Below are 23148 nucleotides of genomic sequence, written 5' to 3'. Positions count from 1 at the left end.
TTGGCAATTTGATCTCTGGTGCCTCTGCCTTTTCTAAAACCAATGTGAACATCTGGTAGTTCAGGGTTCATGTCCTGTTGAAAATACCCGAGTACCAGATATTATCTCACTTAACCCTTAGGCTAGTAGTATGAATGATTAAACCAGATTGATGTTAATCCAGGGTGTTAACTCACAGTTAGTTTAATTAGTTTTCATGCCCTTCTTGGTGGATCCCTGCTGATTTCTTCAGAAACATCTCTTATGACTTCATTTTTAGCCCAATAGAACCTCTTGCCATTCTCTGTATGTGCCCTGTCTTGTGAGCATGCTCACAAAGTGGTCTGGTATTCCCATCTCTTGAAGAATTTTCCACAGTTTGTTGTGATCCACACAGTAAAAGACTTTGACATAGTCAATAAAGCAAAAGTAGATGTTTTTCTGGAACTCTCTTGCTTTTTTGGTGATCTAGCGGATGTTGGCAATTTGATATATTGCATATATGTATATACTTATATATATATGTGAAGTTTAATATATAAAAATAAACACGATTATATGAAACCACAAAGGAAAAAACAAAACCCCAAATTCCATTTAGAGCCACAAAAAAATAAAATCAAGTCATCAGGTGTTAATACTGATAGTATTTTGTATAGTGAGAGTATGGTTGATTTTTTTTCTCTTTTCTATTTTCCATAATGAGCATATATTCATTTTAGAATGAACAAAACAAGAAAGTTTTCAAAAGTAATGCACCCACAAATAATGGTTTCCCTGTATCAAATTTGCATACATGTGTGATTTCATTAAACAGAAATCCATTAGCACCAAAGCCTGCTTCCTATTATAGTGAGTCGCTTCAGGCAGTTATTAAGAATCCTTCCCACCTTACAGAGTCTAAACCTATTTCTTTAGTTCTGCAGCCTAAGTTAAAAGGTGGAGTAAGTGCTAACATTTCTTTTTTTAAGGGAAAAAACATCAATTTCAGTGCAGACTTTCTACCTAGCACTGAAAATGTCATTAGGAAATTGTAGTCCTTAACCTAAAAGCTTAAAAATCTAAATTATATGGATGAATCAGTTTAGACTCATGAATAATATGAAAAGGTCTTTTAATCGTAAAAAGGCCTGGACAATAAAATGAATCATTTTGAGGTTGGCTATTTCTGTGTAAGATGAGATTTCTTTTTTTCCCTCAGAAACATTTGAAAGAGTGTTGCAGCTGGAAATCATTCCAACAGTGAAGGGAAAAAAATAGAGCTATAAATAGGATGAGGAAACAAGTGAGCAATTAGAAAACAGGGGAACAAACTGAAGGCAACAATAGAGGCTGGAAAAACAGCGGCAGTAGATTCAGAACTAGAATCTGTGTTTACCAAAGGCCTGTGTAAGCAGAGAGAGACTGTCCATCATGTATGGATCCATGTGACTCTTCGACACCTGGTTTCACGTATAATAGAAGATTATAAGTTAGGACCTCTAGAAATAAATAATCTTTTGCTGCCATTTCAAGAATAATAACAGTTACTAACAATAAGAATTAATGTCTAATAATAAGAATATATGAAATCAGCTTGTCCATTAGTTTTTTTTTTTTTTTTTTGGGTTTTCACATGCAACATCTACAAATTTTTGCACACATTGCAATTGTGATGTGCAGAGGAAAATAATTCTATTTTCTGCAACTGATCTGTATCTCCCCTGGAGAGCTCATCTTCTAGTTAGTAGGGAAAAAATATTACCTAACTGTGCAGTTTAAAGCCAAGACCCCTTGGATGAATTAAATACTTCCAAGCAATTACCATGACTCTATTGTGAAGTGATTTTTCAGCAGTTTATGAGCAGTTTATCTTCCTGAGCTGGAATTCAGGTGTATGGAGGGAGGTTGGTTGCCCTTGGCAATTAGTAAGGGCTAGGTTGGGCTGGTCCTTGATTCTACCCCATGCTGTCTTCTTTTGTGTCCCTTTGGGTCCTGCCTTCCTCATACTGACAAGTTTGTAGCTGGAGAACTCCCAAGCCCTTTTAACGGTTTAGGAATGACCTACCATTTCCCTTCAGATCTCAATGGTGCTAGGCTTTGGTTAAATTATTTCCTTAAACTAAATTTTTTCATGTGTGTATTTATACATGTGCATAGGTGTTCAGATTTATGTATGTATCTGATCATCTGTGTCTATTTTTATTTAGGAAAAGTTGATTTACAGTATTAAATAAATTTCAGGTGTACAAGATAATGATTCACAGTTTTTAAAGGTTGTAGTCCAATTACAATTTTGGCTGTATTTCCTATACCATACAATATACCCTTGCAGCTTATTTACTTTATCCATAGCAGTTAGTATCTCTTAATCTCCCACCCCTGTCTTGTCCCTCCCATCTTCCTTCTCTCCACTGGTAACCACTAGTTTGTTCCTTTTATCTGTGAGTCTGTTTCTTCTTTTTTACATTTACTGATTTGTTTTATTTTTTAGATTCCACATATAAGTGACAAATACAGTATTTGTCTGTGTCTGATTTATTTCACTAGGCATAGTATTCTCTAGGTTCAACCATGTTGGTTCAAATGGAAAAATTTTATTTTTTATGGCTGAGTAGTATTACACTGTGTATGTACACACATATTTGTTGTTGTTTAGTCACTAAGCCATGACTAACTCTTTGTGACCCCATGGACTGTAGCCCACCAGGTTCCTCTGTTCATAGGATTTTCCAGGCAAGAATACTGGAGTGATCTAAAGAAACAAAAGACCTATATATAGAAAATTATAAAACGCTGGTGAAAGAAATCAAAGAGGTCACTAATAGATGGAGAAATATACCGTGTTCATGGATTGGAAGAATCAATATAGTGAAAATGAGTATACTACTCAAAGCAATCTATAGATTCAATGCAATCCCTATCAAGCTACCAACGGTATTTTTCACAGAGCTAGAACAAATAATTTCACAATTTGTATGGAAATACAGAAAACCTCGAATAGCCAAAGCAATCTTGAGAAAGAAGAATGGAACTGGAGGAATCAACATGCCGGACTTTAGGCTCTACTACAAAGCCACGGTCTTCAAGACAGTATGATACTGGCATAAAGACAGAAATATAGATCAGTGGAACAAAATAGAAAGCCCAGAGGTAAATCCATGCACCTATGGACACCTTATCTTTGACGCAGGAGGCAAGAATATACAATAGAGAAAAGACAATCTCTTTAACAAGTGGTGCTGGGAAAACTGGTCAACCACTTGTAAAAGAATGAAACTAGAACACTCCGTAACACCATACACAAAAATAAATTCAAAATGGATTAAAGATCTAAACGCAAGGCCAGAAACTATAAAACTCCTCAAGGAAAACATAGGCAAAACATTCTCTGACATAAATCACAGCAGGATCCTCCATGACCCTCCTCCCAGAATATTAGAAGTAAAAGCAAAAATAAACAAATGGGACCTAATTAAAATTAAAAGCTTCTGCACAACAAAGGAAACTGTAAGCAAGGTGAAAAGACAACCTTCAGAATGGGAGAAAATAATAGCAAATGAAGCAACTGACAAGGTTGATTAAAAAAATTAATCTAAAAAATATACAAGCAACTCCTGCAGTTCAATTCCAGAAAAATAAATGACCCAATCAAAAAATGGGCCAAAGAACTAAACAGACATTTCTCCAAAGAAGACATACAGATGGTTGACAAACACATGAAAAGATGCTCAACATCACTCATTATCAGAGAAATGCAAATAAAAACCACAATGAGGTACCATTTCATGCCAGTCAGAATGGCTGCTATCCAAAAGCAATAAATGCTGGAAAGGGTGTGGAGAAAAGGGAACCCTCTTACACTGTTGGTGGGAATGCAAACTAGTACAGCCACTATGGAGAACAATGTGGAGATTCCTTAAAAAACTGGAAATAGAACTGCCATACGACCCAGCAATCCCACTGCTGGGCATACACACCAAGGAAACCAGAATTGAAAGAGACACGTGTACCCCAATGTTCATCGCAGCACTGTTTATAATAGCCAGGACATGGAAGCAACCTAGATGTCCATCAGCAGACAAATGGATAAGAAAGCTGTGGTACATATACACAATGGAGTATTACTCAGCCATTGAAAAGAATGCGTTTGAATCAGTTCTAATGAGGTGGATGAAACTGGAGCCTATTATACAGAGTGAAGTAAGCCAGAAAGAAAAACACCAATACAGTATACTGACGCATATATATGGAATTTAGAAAGAAGGTAACAATAACCCTGTATGCGAGACAGCAAAAGAGACACAGATGTATAGAACAGTCTTTGGGACTCTGTGGGAGAGGGCCAGGGTGGGATGATTTGGGAGAATGGCATTGAAACATGTATATTATCATATGTGAAATGAATCGCCAGTCCAGGTTTGATGCATGATACAGGATGCTTGGGGCTGGTGCAGGGGGATGACCCAGAGGGATGATACGGGGAGGGAGGTGGGAGGGGGGGTTCAGGATGGGGAACACATGTACACCTGGGGCGGATTCGTGTCAATGTATGGCAAAACCAATACAATATTGTAAAGTAATTAGCCCCCCCCAAAAAAAGAATAAAAATTAAAAACAAAAAAGAATACTGGAGTGGGTTACCATTTCCTTCTCTGATACATATATATACAATGTCTTATTTGTCAGTTCATTCATTGATGGACACTTGGATTGCCTCCATATCTTGGCAATTGTAAGTAAGTTTTTATGAATATTGGAGTGCTTGTATCTTCTCAAACTAATGTTGTTTTCTTCGGATATATGCTCAAGAGTGGAATTGCTGGATCATATGGTAGTTTTATTTTTAGTGTTTTAAGGAAACTCCACACTGTTTTCTACAGTGGCTGTACCAATTTACATTCTTATCATGTGTTTTTCATGTTTAGGTGTGTATCTGCTCATGTATATCTTTTGTGGGGACAGCAGGAAGGGGAGAGAAAGCACAGGTATTAAAACCTATTTTGTATGTATGCACTCCTAGGTATTTATGGGCATCATTATCATGTATAATCTTCATGGAAATCTTAGCGGTAGTTACTGTTATCATCTCTTAGTCAATAAAGAAGGTGAGTCTGAAATTTAATATCAGAAATGGAGCCCATGCCTAATTGAATTCAAAGTTTATATTCATTTTATTGTCTTATGGATGTAGTAAGAATGGAAAAAATAAGTTTATGACCCTTGGTGTTCGTTTTGTGATGTTGCCATTTAAATCAGTTATACCAGTTACACTATTACCAAAAATGTTTTCTAGCTTGTAGCTGCATGATAGTATTCAAATTTGCTTCAATGTGCATATCTTTGATATTTAGTGAGAAAGAGCATATTTCCACCTGTTTAAATGTATTTGTATTTTTTTCTTGTATAAATTGCTGCCTATTTCAATTTTAATAGTATTATTGTTATTCTTGTACAGTTTGGTGAGAGATTAAATGCTGTAGAAGTCCCTTGGACAGCAAGGAAATAAAATCAGTCAACATCAAAGGAAATCAACCCTGAATATTCATTGGAAGGTCTGATGCTGAAACTGAAGTTCCAATCCTTTGGCCACCTGATGCCAAGAGCCGACTCATTTGAAAAGACCCTGATGCTGGGAAAGATTGAGGACAGGAGAAGAAAGGGGCAACAGAGGATGAGATGGTTGATAGCATCATTGACTCAATGGACATGACTTTGAGCAAATCCCAGGAGATAGTGCAGAACAGGGAAGCTTGGCATGCTGTAGTTCATGGGGTCAAGAGTCAGAGATAACTGAGCAACTGAACAGGATTTGCCATAGAAAGAAATATTTTGCATATTTGATATCAATATTGCTTCTATCTCTTTTTCCTTTTCAGTTGAGGTTTTCTGTTTTTGGTAAATTTTTTAAGATAAAAGTTTAAAATTTTGCAAACATAAATTTCACAATTTTTTCTTTGTGATTTTACTTGGTACTTTGACTTAGAAAGTTATTGTACATTGTAAAGCAATTTTCCTCTTATTAAAAAGATAAAATAAACAAAAAAATAATCGTTCCTCTGCAGGTAAAATAGATATATTAATTATTATAATATTTATCAATTTGCTAAAAATGATTCTTTTATGGACCTAGCCTTTATTTAGGGGATGATAAAAGGTAAATATACAACTTAATTTCTTTTAAAATTGGTATATTTTATCAATATAATTTATTTATAATTTTTATTTTAACCAATGCGTTTTTAATATAGTGCTGCTGCAATTTCTGATTTATCTGTTTTGTTCTATTCATCCTTTTTTCCAGTCTTATGACAGCTGCATTTTTATTATCGATGTTTTGTAAGGTTTTTAAAAAAATATTTATTTATTTATTTATTTTGCTGTGCTGGGTCTTCGTCGCGGCAGCAGAGATCTTTCATTTTGGCACACGGACTCTCCAGCTGTGATGCAGGGGCTCCAGAGCAGGGAGACCCAGTAGCTGCACCGCACAGGCTTAGTTGCTCCATGTCGTGTGAGATCTTCCTGAACCGGGGATGGAACCTGTGTCCCTGAACTGGAAGGTGGATTCTTACCCAATGGACCACCAGGGAAGTCCCTATAAGGTTTCATATCTGATAAAACTCAGTTCTCCTAAAGTAATACTTTGCTTTTCCTGTATTTAAAATACCTGTGATGATTCCTTTTTAAAAATATTTCTTTAATATTCCAATTACTTTAAATGTTTTTTTTTTTCAGAATCAATTTTAGAAGTTTTTTGTTATTTTCCTGCCACTCCCAATTGGAAATGTGAATGAGATTATAATACCCATTTAAATTAACTTGGAGAAAATATTAATCTCTTTATTGAGGTCTACGTCATAACTTTTTATTAGCAAAGTTTTTCTTTGTATTTTCTATTTGACATTCTTTCATTGTACAGTTCTGTGTAGCTTTCATTAAACTTTTTCATTAATATTTTATAATTTTATTATTATTGAGAAATAATCTCCTTTATGATTGTGTTTTAGCTACCTGTTATGGAATACAAAACTTCTATGAAATTTTTAGATGTACTATCTTTCCATTTCTATTATTATTTTTTATTATTTTTATTATATTATTATTATTTCACTTTTATTATTTCTAGTTGATCATTTATTTCTAATAGATTCATTTGGCTCTTTTAGTTATATAAGTATTCTAATTGTGCATAATGTCTCTTCAGTTTCCAATATAATTTTTATTTCTTATTCAAACCTTATATTACAAAAACAACTGTAGAAGAGACATTGATTAGTTTACCTGTCTGTTCAACCTCCCTTCCTAACTGTTCTACTTGCAGACTTAGTTCTAGTTCATTGATCAGTCCATGATCACCAAGGACTGGGAATTAGATGATATTCTAAGGGAGTCATGGGATAAGTACTATGGAAGCTGGAGTTGACACTATGGCAACCCCAAGCCTCCTGTAAACCCCAGGAGCAGGAACTGGCTGTCCTGACTCCGGGATGTTCACACAAACACACACATACACATGCATTGCAACCACTAAAAACAATCCAAGACAACATCCAGTCTCAGAAAGACAGAAACAGAAACTGCTCCATACCTTTCAGCTTATTATGGGGGCCAGTTTCTCTTTTAGATTTTAGCTTTTACTATAACAAATCCTCCTTTTTGCATTTCTGTTTTTACAACCCTGAATCTTCTAAGATGTTGATATTCCCCTGTTTTAAAATACATTTTTTATTTATTTGGCTGCACCAGGTCTCACCTGTGGCATGCGGAATCTTTAGGTGCGTCATGTGAATTCTTAATTGAAGGTTGTGGGATCTAGCTCCCTGACTAGGGATTGAAACAGGGCCACCTGCATTGGGAGTGTGGAGTCTTAGCCACTGGATCACCAGGGAAGTCCTGATATTTCCAGGTTTTTAAAATGAATGTCACATATGCTTCAACTTTAGATTTCATATAAATGATTACAATAAGGTGTTTTCCTGTTGTTACTTTGAAATTTTTGTATATGGTGTTGAAATTTCTTAGACTTGGGGGGCATCCATTGAAATAATCCTATCCTTGTGACTTTGTTACCCAAACATTTCTTGAGTGGAGCACAGGGCGTTGGAAAGGTGAACCCCAGTTCAACAACAAATCACAAGAGAAATTAAAATAGAGAAGTTCATTACTCACAGGTCCTGGAGGAAGGTGTCTCAAGGGTCCAGCAAGGTGGGAGAGAGATCAAGGCAGAGTGCAGAGAGAGAGAGATAGGACCAGGGGCACGTGCCTCTATTAGGGTCTATGAATGGAGTGCTTTGGAGTTCCTAGGGGAAGGCCAAAGTGATCAATGCAAAGGAAAGAACAGCCTCTTGGTACACTCCTCTGGGGTCTTACCCAAGGGGCACACAAGAGGAAGGCCATGTGAGAGGCAGGGGAGGCTGTTGAACAAGGGCTGTTGGGGAGCTATTTTAGGAGCTTACCTTCGCTCGTGGCTCACCAGGCTGCCGTCGAGGACATGTACTTGCATTTGGGGCTGGTATTCATCTAAGTCCCTGTCGGTTGAACCAGATGGATGCTGAGCAGCAATATCACAGAATAGAGCATCTAAACTCACCACACATGCATTTTTAAATTTAATCTACGTGTCACCTATGACATCTATAGATAATCAAATATATTGAACTGTAAGTTCAAGTTTCCTGGCATTTGGTTAAATGATCTTTTCATCACACCACACAATGCAAGCTGTACAATATTTCAAAGGAAATAGACAACATCTTTCTTAGTTTTCCTAGAGGAGAAGAGAATCACAAATTTGTTATGATGTAGCTAATAATTATTTTTAGTATTGTGCTTACTTAGTGGCTAGATCATGTCTGATTCTTTGTGACACTTTGGCTCCACTGTCCATGGAATTTTTCAGGCAAGAATACTGAAGTGGGTTGCTGTTTCCTTCTCCAGGGGATCCTCCCAACCCAGGGATCGAACCCACATCTCCTGTGTCTCCTGCATTGCAGACAGACTCTTTATCCACTGATCTGCTGGGGAAGCCTCATTTTTTTTTTTTTTTTTTTTACTGAGTGCCATAATGGCCCCATTGATGGTCCCATCCGATGCCAAGGCCCTGATTCTGTCACAGATTCTTAACTTTCCCTCTTATCAAAGCTTATGATTCAGAAATATATTTCAGATAAATATCTGCCTCCAGCCTGGGGGTGTGGGAAGCTGCTGAATGGTCCTCCTCAGCTCCCCGATGCTCAGTGTTACTGCTAAGGCAGTGGACACATGCTAAGGACACATTGTCAGTGACATTGACAGCTCAACCATCTTTACAAAGATATAAAACATGGTCATTAAAATACACATCATCACATGTGATAGCTCAGTGTTTTTTCCTCCAAAATTTTAATGTGAGCATTTTCTAACATATACAGACATTGCAAAAATGATATAATAGATTCAATGCTTAACTTTTTGGGTCATGATTTCTTTTTTCTTGAGTTTAAAAATTAGATTCAGCTCTTTATTGGCCAGATTAAAGACTTCATGACTTTTCCATTGCCTCATTTCTTGTATATGTCTTTTATATGTCTGCCTGATGCTTCCAAATGTCAACAGCTTCTTAGCGGGAAATAATCCCCTTGGGAAACCATTTTATTTCCCTTAGACCATAATAGGCCTTATTCTATCATCATCTGGCATTCATTGACACAGTGGATAAATAGAAGGTCAATGTGATGTTTTAACTCTCATGAGCGATTTTCACAATTTGCCTGTATGACTGTTTGTTTCTTAATTCTTTTTTAGTGTTTATTGGTTTATTTTGGCTGTGCTGAGTTTTCATTGCTGTGTGGGCTCTTCTCTAGTTGCAGTGTGTGGGCTTCTCTTTGCAGGGGCATCTCTGTGGAGCGTGGGGTCTAGGGTGCTTAGGCTTCAGTAGGTGTGACTCCCAGTGTCTAGAGCACAGGCTCAATAGCTGTGTCACAACAGCTCCACGGCACGTGGGATGTTCCCAGATCAGGGATGGAACTCACGTCTCCCGAACCGGCAGCTGGATTCTCTACCACTGAGTCATCAGGGAAGCCCTATTTTATTCTTGATGTTTGACAGTCTGTCAGTGTGGAGGGTTCACTGTCACACTGGCTATGCCCAGTCAGGATACACTCTTTCACTCTAACACATTAGTTTTATCTATAGAATTTCAGGGTTTGCTTTTCTTGTACTATAACTTATAACATATTTTGTGGGTTAATTTGTTGGATTCTCTGCTATGGTTTTTCTTGTGGTCATGTATGGATGTGAGAGTTGGACTATGAAGAAGGCTGATCTCCGAAGAATCGATGCTTTTGAACTGTGGTGCTGGAGAAGACTCTTGAGAGTCCCTTGGACTGCAAGGAGATCCAACCAGTCCATTCTAGAGGAGATCAATCCTGGGTGTTCATTGGAAGGACTGATGCTAAAGCTGAAACTGCAATACTTTGGCCACCTCATGCGACGAGTTGACTCACTGGAAAAGAGTCTGATGCTGGGAAAGGTTGGGGACGGGAGGAGAAGGGGACGACGGAGAATGAGATGGCTGGATGGCATCACCGACTCTATGGACATGAGTTTGGGTGAACTCCGGGAGTTGGTGATGGACAGGGAGGCCTGGTGTGCTGTGATTCATGGGGTCGCGGAGAGTCGGACACGACTGAGCGACTGAACTGAACTGAACTGAACTGCCTCAGAGGCACTAGTTCTTTTTAGGATGGAGTGGTTCTGTCCTTCATGAAATTTAGTTCCTCTCTTTGTTGCTTGCTCGGTCATGTCTGACTCTTTGCGACACCGTGGTCTGCAGCACGCCAGGCTTCCCTGTCCTTCACCATCTCCTGGAGCTTGCTCAAACTCATGTCCATTGAGTCAGTGATGCCATCCAACCATCTCATCCTTTGTCGCCCCCTTCTCTTCCTGTCTTCAATCTTTCCCAGCATCAGGGTCTGTTCCAGTGAGTCAGCTCTTCACATCAGGTGGCCAGAGTATTGGAGTTTCAGCTTCAGCATCAGTCCTTCTAATGAATATTCAGGGTTGATTTCCTATAGGATTGACTGGTTTAATCTACTTACTCCTAATTGTTTAAATTTCTTCATCTTTGTTAAATCTGCATTCATGGCCTGTACTTTCCACATGCCAATAATTTGCTCTTTAGCAATGTGTATTCAACTCCTTGCTAGGTCTAATATATATTTTTTTAGTTCAGGAGTGATGTTGATTTGGGCATCAATTTATTGCCTTAGCTATACAATCTCCCTTTTCATCTCATTCTATCCTTTTATCATCTCTCTCTATCCATTAAATAATTTTGTTTATTTATACCAAATAAAATTATTTTTTATTTTTTGTAGTGTTTTATTTTTTATTACTGTTTTATAGTGGAACAGGAGTTGTAGCAGTTTGCAGTTTCCTTCTGTTCACTGAGTAACTTTTTCCTCCTGGTCTTGGGTCTTTGTCCTTTGATGTGCTGCTCCTATCACTACTCCCGCTCATTCTGCTGTCACGTTTGCAGAGTTGCCTCGTGCTGTTTCCTTTCACTTTGCTTACACTTTGGCATTCTATGCGGACATTCTATTTGGTCAGCTGAGGAGCGCTCTCTCTCTTTTAAATTTATTTTTTAATTGGAGGAAAGTTGCTTTACAATATTGTGATTTCTGCTGTACAACAACGCCAATTAGTCATAATTATATATATATATATGTATGTATTTCCTCCCTCCCCTCCCACACCATTGTATCCCTCCAGGTCATCATAGAGCGCCAAGCTGGGCTCCCTGTGTTACACTGCAGCTTCCCACTAGCTATCTGTTTCACACATGATAGTGCATACGTATCAATACCACTTTCTCACTTCATCCTACCCTTTCCTTCCCCTGATGTGTCCACAAAGATACCTAGGATCTGTTCTGCCTCCACAATGTTTAAACCATATATTTTCAATACCACTAGCTAGGAGTCCTTCATGTTTGCATGGAGCAGGGATATCCTTGAACTTCAGCTTAATCTTCAATTCGTCAATATGGCTTCCTTCATTTAACCTCCTTCATTTAATGGTTCACTCCAGGAACCAGTCCATTATTCCTCTGCTGCTGCTGCTGCTGTCGCTTCAGTCGTGTCCGACTCTGTGAGACCCCATAGATGGCAGCCCACCAGGCTTCTCCGTCCCTGGGATTCTCCAGGCAAGAACACTGGAGTGGGTTGCCATTTCCTTCTCCAAGGCATGCATGTGTGCTAAATCGATTCACTCATGTCCAACTCTGCACGACCCCATGGACAACAGCCCACCAGGATCCTCTGTCCACAGGATTCTCTAGGTAAGAACACTGGAGTGGGTTGCCATTTCCTTCTCCAATTCCTCTGTTAAAAGAGGAAAAAAATAAAAATGTGCATTCAGTCTGCTTCTGTTCAGGTTTGGGGGCAATAGTGAAATATTTCAGGACTTCATAAACTCACTGATACCCCTGGGATATGGTGGACTCTTGTAGGAGGGGTGTGAAGTGGTCCTGTGTCCCTCTCTCTAGAGTCACTTGTAACTTTTCTTCCATTACTTTAAAAAATGTACATTCCTAGTTTAATGATTTTTTTTTTGGTTGATGCAATTCTTTTTCCTCTGCTTCTTAGATATCAGGGGAGGGAAGTTCTGTGTTGCAGTTTAAATTTGTGTTTATCCAGAAATCCTGCTATGCATGCTATTCATGATGCTGTGAAGAAGGTATTGACATACCCAGCCTGAAGAGAGATCTAGAGTTGTTAATAATATGCTTATGAACATATAAATTAATAAGTGGAAGGGCCACACATTAAGCCAATTTTGTTGTCATTCCAGACCATTGCTTTTTTACACTAGTGTCCCCTAAACATCAGATTATTTAAGCAAATATGCATATATAATTAAAATATAAATATTTACATAATTTATATAAATATCTGCATATTGTTTTACTATGCTTGGCATGTTTTTACAAGATTTCAATTACAAGTTGAAGGGTAATTTGGAAAAGAACTGCAAGGTTATTTTTGTTTGTTCAGTAGACACATTACCAACTGTGTGAAATTTAACTGTGTGAAAATTAACTCTTCTAGATGGTATATTTAAAATGAACACTGTGGTCACTATTTACTTTTTATTTATCCCTAGATTTACTGGGATATAATTGACACATAAAGTTGTATAAACTTAAGCTGTACAGCTTAGTTTTTTAAAATTAATTAGTTAATTTTAATTGGAGGCTAATTACTTTACAATATTGTGGTGGTTTTTGACATATGTTGACATGAATCAACCATGGGAGTACATGTGTCCCCCCATCCTGAACCACTGGACACATGTTTTATTGCAAAATGATTGCCATGGTGAATTAGCTGCAACCTCTGTCACATCACATAGTCAGCATTTTTTTATGTGATGAGAATACTTAGCAGCATTTACCCATCGCAGTGGCACCTATAATCACCCTGCTGCACCTTAGTTCTCTAGAACTTCCTAATTTTGTAACAAGGTTTGCAGCTGTGACTAATATCTCCATTCCCCAACCCTTGTAACCACTGCTCTACTCTGCTTTTTAGATTCTACACATAAGTGACACATTTGTCTTTCTCTGTCTGACTTATTTCGCTTAGCATAATGCCGGCAACATTCATACAGGTTATTGTAAATGGTAGGATGGCCTTCTCTCTCGTGGCTGAATAATATTCCACTGCAAATGTATACCAGGTCTCCCTGGTGGACCAGAGGTTAAAGTGTATGCCTGCAATGTGGGAGACCTGGGTTCGATCATCTTCTTTATTCATTCATCAACTAATTGACACCTAGATTGTTGCCATATTTTGACTGTTGTGAATAATGCTTCAATGAACATGGAAGTGCAGGTATCTCTAGATATCTAAGGGTTTCTAATCCCTTTGGGTAAATACCCAGATGTAGATGGGAGCTCTATTTTTAATTTTTTGAGAAAATTTCAGGTTGCTTTTTTTGTAATGATTTTTCCCTGTTTACTTTCCCACCAACAGAGCACTGTTTCCCTTTGCCCTGCAGCCTATGTGCTCACTGCTAAAATAACCCTGCAGAAGACACGTGATAATTTGAATTAAATTCTGGGGAGTTGATTTTAAAAATATGCAGTTGGTTTTGTTTTATTTATAGAATGGAGCACACTCGTATCAGAAGTTACCAAGAAGTTTTTCAAAATCTCCCATGAAAGAATTTAAACCAGGGTGAAATGTCATCTTGCTGTGATAGTTTATGGGAAACTGAAGACCAAGGGAATAGACTTAGTAGTACAAATTTGTTCTAGGTCTATAATTCCTTCAGAAGGCAGACTTCTCAAGATTTTAGATTTTCACTTCTCAGAGTGACACTGCTTTTTGTTTCTTCACATTTATTCATTTCTTTTATATAGATTCTGGCTTTCCTGGTGGCTCAGAGGGTAAAGCGTTGCCTGTAATGTGGGAGACCTGGGTTCGATCCCTGGGTTGGGAAGATCCCCTGGAGAAGGAAATGTTAGCCCACTCCAGTATTCTTGCCTGAGAAATCCCATGGACAGAGAAGCTTGGTGGGCTATACTCCATGGGGTCGCAGAGTCAGACACGACTGAGTGACTTCACTTTATCTAGATTCTAGATCAAAAGCTTCTCAAAGTTCAGGGTACTTGACCAGCTGAAGTTGTACCTTGTGTTGATGAAGCACCTTCTGAGTCATACAATGGGTACCACACGTGGCACAGTTCTCTTTCACTGTTTACAGCTCATGGCATTCATTCCATGTTATGGATCTATTCCTATTTTCTCAAAGTCACTTTCTACAGGCAGTGATGTGTTTGTTTCCCCTTTTTACAGAGCACTGGGGCATTTGTTTGTGAGAATATGACAGGAACCAATGTCTTTATTTCTGCCAAAGCTGGGAAGTTTTCTTTTTGTTTCCTCTCTTGATCTCTACTCGGCTGGGGTTAGGGTTAGGGTTAGGGTTAGGCTGTTCCTGTGTATAATGTGAAGAGGGTTTTGTGTTAGTGTCTGAGTCTTATTTGTATCCTCACAGCTTTAATCTTCTGGTTCAGTGATTCTTATACTGTATTACACCCAAATGTTGCCTAGGATGCTTGCTAAAATATAGCGTGGGCCCACCATAGAAATTCTGATTCCAAAGCATTAGGGTAAGACTTAGGAATCTGCTTTTAACAAAGTCCACAGATGATTTCAAAGGAAGATAGTCCATCACCCAGTTTTTTAGAAACACCACTTTAGAATGACTTAAGAATTAGAATTTGGTTAACCAAGGAACTCTTTTCTCACTCTGGTTGTCAGAGAAGTAACTATGCTTCACATTTTGCAGTTGCCATGATGAACAGAAACCTGATACAGAATGGGGGTAAGTTATGTAAAAGGAGAATGCGGGATTTAAAATTGGAATATTAGAGATAGATATTTGAAGGAAAAATTTGATCTAATAATTTGATCTTAATGTCACTAATGTGATCTGGAAAATGTACAAAAGAAGTTATAAGAATATGATTGACATGTATACACATAGCTTGTAGAAGGAAATGGCAACCCACTCCAGTATCTTGCCTGGGAGATCCCATGGACAGAGGAGCCTGGTGAGCTACAGTCCATGGGGTTACAAGAGTTGGACACAACTTAGCAACTAAACCACCAACACACATATAGCTGATTCATTTTGTTGTACAGTAGAAAATAGCACATTGTAAAGCATGGCTGGATGGCATCACCGACTCAATGGACATGAGTTTGAGTGAACTCTGGGAGTTGGTGATGGACAGGGAGGCCTGGCGTGCTGTGATTCATGGGGTTGCAAAGAGTCGGACACGACTGAGCGACTGAACTGAACTGAACTGAACTGAAAGCAATTATACTCCAACAACAACAAAAGAATATTATTGATTGCAAGTGTTTTAATTTACTTTTATATGTCATGCTTGGCTAGGTTGTGGTGCTTGTTTGTGTGGTCAAACACTAGTTCTGATGCTGTGAAGATGTTTTTCAGTTGTGATTAACACTTATAATCAGTTGGCGTTAAGTAAAGCAGATTACCCTCCATATAGGGCAGAAAGTGAAGAAGAACTAAAGAGCTTCTTGACGAAAGTGAAAGAGGAGAGTGAAAACGTTGGCTTAAAGCTCAACAGTCAGAAAACTAAGATCATGGCATCCCGTTCCTTCATGGCAAATAGATGGGGAAACAGTGACAGACTTTTTTTCTGCTCCAAAAATCACTGCAGATGGTGATTGCAGCCATGGAATTAAAAGACTCTTACTCCTTGGAAGGAAAGCTATGACCAACCTAGACAGCATATTAAGAAGTAGAGACATTACTTTGCCCACAAAAGTTCGTCTAGTCAAAACTATGGTTTTCCCAGTGGTCATGGATGGATGTGAGAGTTGGACTATAAAGAAAGCTGAAGAATTGATGCTTTTGAACTGTGGTGAGCACTGAAGAATTGATGCTTTTGAACTGTGGTGTTGAAGAAGACCCTTGAGAGTCCCTTGGACTGCAAGGAGATCCAACCAGTCCATCCTAAAGGAGATCAGTCCTGGGTGTTCATTGGAAGGACTGATGTTGAAGCTGAAACTCCAATACTCTGGCCAACTGATGCGAAGAGCTGACTCATTTGAAAAGACCCTGATGTTGGGAAAGATTGAAGGCAGGAGGAGAAGGGGATGACAGAGGATGAGATGGTTGGATGGCATCACCGACTCAACGGACATGAGTTTGGGTGGCCTCTGGGAGTTGGTGACGGACAGAGAAGCCTGGCGTGCTGCAGCTCATGGGGTCGCAAAGAGTCAGACACGACTGAGCAACTGAACTGAACTGAACTGAATGTGGTTGGGCCTCATCCAATCAGTTGAAAACCTTAAGAGCAAAGACTGAGGTTTCTTGAAGAAGTTCTGTCTTGAGGCTGCAACATGGAAATCCTGCTTGAGCTTCCAGCCTACTGGACCGCTTTGCAGATTTCACACTTGTCGGTTCCCACAAATGTGTGAGTCAGTTTTTTAAAGTTTCTCTCTCTCTCTCCTTGTATATACACACACACACACACTTCCTGTTGTTTCTGTTTCTCTGGAGAATGCTGACTAACACGAATGGTAGCAACTTTTGTTGTTGTTATATAAAAGCTTCTTTTTGACATCCAAAGAAATGCCCTGGGTTTAGAAGTAGAAGACATAGATTCAGACTCATTTCTGCCCTTTAATTGTTGTGTGATCTTGGACTAGTTACATGTTTCTGTTGGAAGGCACCCTTCTCTGTTAAGAGGGTATTATAACACCTTTCCAAGTCCTTCAAGTTTTTATTGTGAGGCTCAATTAGGATAATTTATGGGCAAGCTTTCTGAAAAACAAATTGTGATACCTTAGGAGAGTTCACCCATCACAGATGTTCTCTGCTGTGAATGCAAGAGAATGGGACAGTTTTGCACTCAGAACCATTTCAGTTCAGTGGTTACTTGCAATCTTTAATCTTTGTAGATACATCTTGCTCCACCACCCCCATTCTTTTATTAGATATCCTGCCTTATCTATTGTCAATGCCTGCCAAGAATGACTCATAGCTCTGTTTTCTTTAGGGGAGTATTATTAGCCATTATTTTCTGGAGTCCATGCTTGTTCACTATTTTTCTTTGTGAACCATACAGCATGGGAGCCAGGTCTCTTTTCTGTGCTTTCAGCTAAAGGTAGTTTGACAATTTTCTAGAGAAATTAATCATTAATTTTTTTTTTTCTGGAGGGAGCTGAGTTTTTATTTAGTCTGTTGGTTGCTTTGATCTCGGTTTTTATTTCCAAAGCTCAACTTATTAACACCGTCTAGAAGCACTAGAAAGCATCCATTCTGTATGTTTGTCAGACGGTTCACACATCCCCACAATTCATTGTATAGAGTTTCCCTGTTTTGGACTTAACCTGAGTGATGCAAAGTTAATGACTGGTCATATTGGCCTGGCTTCTGATTTATAGATGAATCATTATGTAAGCACTGCAGAGGGTTGGCCATCTTCTAATTTTCATGTTCCTTAATATTTGGAAACAAACATTAAGGTTATCCTAAGAAGGATAGAAACTGTTCCAGCACTTTTTTTCCCTAAGTCTGTCACTAAGACCCTTTTGAATTGGGGTTAGATTGTCAAGGCATTTGAATTACCTGCATTTATGAATCTCTGGAGTTAAGTGGGAAACTAGGAAGAGACAAATGTACAGTCAACGTAAGGCAAGTTTAGGGCCTAACAAAGTGGACGGAATTATATTTACCAGGAGGGTACTGTTCTTCGATTCACAGGCACAGACACCCGCATTCATCTGTGACATTGAATTGACATTGAATCTATTTTCCAATGAGAGTTGTCTTCTCTGAGGTTTCTTCCTCTTCCTCTTTGGCTCCTTGTTCAAATTTCAGAGTCTTCATCTGCAATTCTGGGAAAGATGATGTATCACTTGCTTTCATTCAGAAAGGAGGGGGCATAACTTTTGATTCCAGATGTCTGATGCTGGTATTATATCCTTTATCAAGTATTCCTGGAAGAAAGTATAGTCGTTTTACTTTACTTCACAGTCATCAGATACATTAAATCCCCTGAATCTTGGTAAATTATTAAGCAACTATTGATTTTGTGGCGGTGAACATCAAGATGTATTGATTTTTACCCAAGTCAATATTTCCCAAAGGCATAATAAATCTTGGTGTTTATTGAAACATGCATGTTGATTTCAGTGAATATGTAGGTGCATACACACACATATCTCAACATTCAGATATTTATATTGCCCTTCTGAATATCTTTACAAAAAAAATAGGATCTTTCACCCCAAAGATTGTTTGTATATTAATGCTTCCTTTATTCTTAAAAATTTTAACCTCATTTATCCTTCTCTTGGTTGATAATAGTAAGGGAAGCTATCTATCGACCTTTCACAAACTAGTTTGGGTTAATCTGGTGAGATTGTCATTAATCACACAGTGGGTCTTGCTTTCTGTCTCTACCCAGTTCAAGGGTCAATGAAACAATAAAAAACTGTTGTTGTTAAAACTGAGAAAGTTAAAAAATCCAACCAAGAATGGTTTTTATTTCAGCATTGATCAGATCAACACTAAATCGGGGCCCACATCTGAGAATCCACTTCATTTCATATCAATATTTTAAAAAATTATATGGTACAAAATGACAAATATAAGGTCAAATTTGCATTTAGATAAAATTAAATGATCAACTACATGGTGCAATTTAGTGGATACAAAACTAAAACCAAATCTTTATTGTCTTCCACGTGATCTTAAATTCTACCACTAACAATTTATTATAAGTTCTCTTAAAAAATTAAAATTGCTTCTGGGTAAAGAACAAAATCAATTAGGTGCCCAGTTATTGATGATCTGCTATATGTCTAGTCATTTGCTATCCTTTTGAGCTGTGGTTTACTCTGTGGTCCTTAACTATGTTTCATGTTTCTTTAACCTTGATATTGTTTCTTGTGTATTAATTGGCTATTCCGTGAGCAAATGAGATAGTGCTATTTGACACTGGGGTTTTTCCTTCCAGTTAGAAAAGTGCATATAATTCAAGAAGTGGGTTATTTGATGGCCTGTGAGGAAGGCAAGAAGTGAGGAATACATTTAGAATAGTGCAAATTGTGGGCTTCCCTGGTGGCTCAGACAGTAAAGAATCTGCCTTCTATGTGGGAGAGCTGGGTTTGATCCCTGGGTTGGGGAGCTTCCCTGGAGAATATATGCATTCACCTTGCTGTGGTTTGAATGTTTATGTTCCCCTCAAGGTCGTATGTGGAAATCCTGATCCCCACGGGTGATGGTATTAGCAGGTAGAACCATTGACAGGTGGCTTAAGTCAGGAGGGTGGGGCCCTTACAAAAGTGCCTTTGAAAGAGGCTTCAGAGAGATCCCTTTCTTTTTCTGCCATATCAGAATATAACAAAAAGTCTATAGTCTGAAAGAGGGCTCTCATTCAATGCTGCCAGCCCCCTGATCTCAGACTTCCCAGCCTTTAGTCTGTGAGAAATAAGTTTCTATTGTTTATATAAACCCAGGGCTGCTCTGGTGGCTCAGATAATAAATAATCTGCCTGCAATGCGGGAGATCGGGTTCAATTCCTGGGTCAGGAAGATTCCCTGGAGAAAAGGATGGCTACGCATTCTGATTTTCTTGCCTGGAAAATCTGAGGACAGAGGAGCCTGGTGGGCTATAGTCCATGGAGTCATAAAGAGAAAGACATGACTAAGCTACTAACATAAACTACCCAGGCTGTGGTATTTTGTTATAGTAGCCCCAAATGGACCAAGACACTCCCTTACGAATGTGTATATATTTATACATACATACGGTAAAGCAGATAACAATATTTTTCCATGAGGCAGGTTGGTAAACTGACATTCCCAGAGGAGTTTCAAGCAAGCTGTAGAGACTTTGAATAATAACTGATGTCCCAGGGGAGAATGAGGTCAAGAAAAGAGAAGATATTGCATGCGTGACAAAATCAATCTTTCTCATTAAAACAATTTCCCTAATTTATCAATGATTTGAAATGTTCCATGTAGCACCGGGGGAAGAAGTGCTAGACAAATAGTTTCTTTCTTTTTTTAACAAAAGAGAAAGCTTTGGTGACAGAGACTGACAATGGCCAAGTCCACTTTTCAAGAAGAGTAATTTTCAAATGCTTTGCACAGTGATTAAGGCCAATGTGGAGAAAATAACAGCTTCTATCCTGCTGATGCATATTTAAAGCTAAGAACTTAAAAAATAAGACTTTATGTTCATATGGTTTTTATCTCTCTACTTTGAGCCAGTGTGACTCCTGATAAAACGCATCAATGTGGTTTGCAGACACTACATGGGAATGAAAGAAAAGTCATTCTGAACTTAAATATATGGATTTTTATGAAGCTTTTATAGTCAAGATGGCCTTTACACTTTAAGCTTTCAATACAAAGAGGAATTATGTTTAAAGTACTTTGGGCAGAAGCAAGTGTTATTTCTGTGGAATGCAGGGAAAGATGGAAAATTTGCTGATGGCTTATTTTTTCCTTTCTTTTTCATGCTATGTAAAAATTTGGATTAGAACATGTGTCTACACAAGAGCCTGTTTCTTTTTTTTTTTTCTCTAAATGTCCACAGGAATCAGGAAATGTGACATCAAATGTGTTGTTGGCTCTCCTTCAGGGTCCCGTGGATAGTCACTTTTTTCATGGTAATAGATCTGCCTTGACTTGGATCTTCAGTGGGATTGGTATTTCATGGAAGGAGCAAATAAGTTCATGCCTTTCATGTTTCTTTGTTCATTGTTTATGAAATGGCTCATAATGGACTTGTGCTCCACTCCTAGCTCTTGGCAAATGGTGAGGAAAGGGAAGTTTGATTTCAGTACCCAGAGCATTCAGTTTGTTCCAGTTCATCCCACACCTCAATATCCCCTGCTCCCTAGTTAACGCTCTTATGTTCTTATTTATTAAGTTAATATTATTATTATATATTTGCATATTTTATCTTATAAATATTAAAAGTATTGTTGCTCTGTGATGACCTAGAAAGGTGGGTTGGGGTGTGAAAGGGAGGCCCAAGAGGGAGGGGATATATGCTTACATATAGCTGGTTCACTTTACTGCATAGAAACAATGAAGCTAACACAACATTGTAAGGCAATTATACTCAAATACAGGACTGGAAGAGGTCAGTCTTCATTCCAATCCCAAAGAAAGGCAATGCCAAAGAATGCTCAAACTACCGCACAATTGCACTCATCTCACACGCTAGTAAAGTCATGCTCAAAATTCTCCAAGCCAGGCTTCAGCAGTATGTGAACCGTGAACTCCCAGATGTTCAAGCAGGTTTTAGAAAAGGCAGAGGCACCAGAGATCAAATTGCCAACATCCGCTGGATCATGGAGAAAGCAAGAGAGTTTCAGAAAAACATCTATTTCTGCTTCATTGACTATGCCAAAGCCTTTGACTGTGTCGATCACAATAAACTGTGGAACATTCTGAAAGAGATGGGAATCCCAGACCACCTGACCTGCCTCTTGAGAAACCTGTATGCAGGTCAGGAAGCAACAGTTAGAACTGGACATGGAACAACAGACTGGTTCCAAATAGGAAAAGGTGTACGTCAAGGTTGTATATTGTCACCTTGCTTATTTAACTTATATGCAGAGTACATCATGAGGAACGCTGGGCTGGAAGAAGCACAAGCTGGAATCAAGATTGCTGGGAGAAATATCAATAACCTCAGATATGCAGATGACACTACCCTTATGGCAGAAAGTGAAGAGGAACTCAAAAGCCTCTTGATGAAAGTGAAAGAGGAGAGTGAAAAGGTTGGCTTGAAGCTCAACATTCAGAAAACAAAGATCATGGCATCTGGTCCCATCACTTCATGGGAAATAGATGGAAAAACAGTGGAAACAGTGTCAGACTTTGTTTTTTTGGGCTCCAAAATCACTGCAGATGCTGATTGCAGCCATGAAATTAAAAGACGCTTGCTCCTTGGAAGGAAAGTTATGACCAACCTTGATAGTATATTAAAAAGCAGAGACATTACTTTGCCAACCAAGGTCCGTCTAGTCAAGGCAATGGTTTTTCCCGTGGTCATGTATGGATGTGAGAGTTGGACTGTGAAGAAAGCTGATCGCCGAAGAATCGATGCTTTTGAACTGTGGTGTTGGAGAAGACTCTTGAGAGTCCCTTATACTGCAAGGAGATCCAACCAGTCCATTCTAAAGGAGATCAATCCTGGATGTTCATTGGAGGGACTGATGCTGAAGCTGAAACTCCAATACTTTGGCCACCTCATGCGACGAGTTGATTCACTGGAAAAGTCTCTGATGCTGGGAAGGGTTGGGGGCGGGAGGAGAAGGGGACGACGGAGAATGAGATGGCTGGATGGCATCACCGACTCTGTGGACATGAGTTTGAGTGAACTCCGGGAGTTGGTGATGGACAGGGAGGCCTGGCGTGCCATGATTCATGGGGTCGCGGAGAGTCGGACACGACTGAGCGACTGAACTGAACTGAACTGAACTGAAAAAAAGAAAAAGTAAGTTTTGAAAGTTATTAAGAGTAGCATTTGACATGAATGTAAATGTAAGCCAATGTGTGCTTTTTATAACCGAGTGTGCTTATGTGCTCAGTCACCCACCAGGCTCCTCTGTCCATGGAATTTCTGGAGTGGGTTGCCATT

General features: G+C 38.7%; 1 protein-coding gene across 2 annotated transcripts in view; it reads left to right on the top strand.

Annotated features, from left to right (window-relative positions):
* BACH1 (BTB domain and CNC homolog 1) overlaps window positions 1-5912 on the top strand; it is a 151512-nt gene extending 145600 nt beyond the window's left edge. Inside the window, exon 7 of one of the 2 annotated variants that reach the window (XR_016037332.1) lies at window positions 5417-5912. Coding sequence is in view for 1 of the 2 variants with exons in the window: in XM_055421628.2 (XP_055277603.2) it covers window positions 5417-5424 (8 nt within the window). In the remaining variant the exon portion in view is untranslated. The remainder of the gene's footprint in view (window positions 1-5416) is intronic. The other variant, XM_055421628.2, reaches the window with a different exon arrangement.
* The last annotated feature ends 17236 nt before the right edge of the window (window positions 5913-23148 follow it).

This window comes from Moschus berezovskii, chromosome 1 (genome assembly GCF_049115385.1).
Source record: "Moschus berezovskii isolate FMDL1 chromosome 1, NW_MosBer_1.0, whole genome shotgun sequence".
Taxonomy (NCBI): Eukaryota; Metazoa; Chordata; class Mammalia; order Artiodactyla; family Moschidae; genus Moschus; species Moschus berezovskii.
The sequence above is the reverse complement of the archived record's forward strand: the minus strand, read 5'-3'. Positions and strand labels throughout refer to the sequence as shown.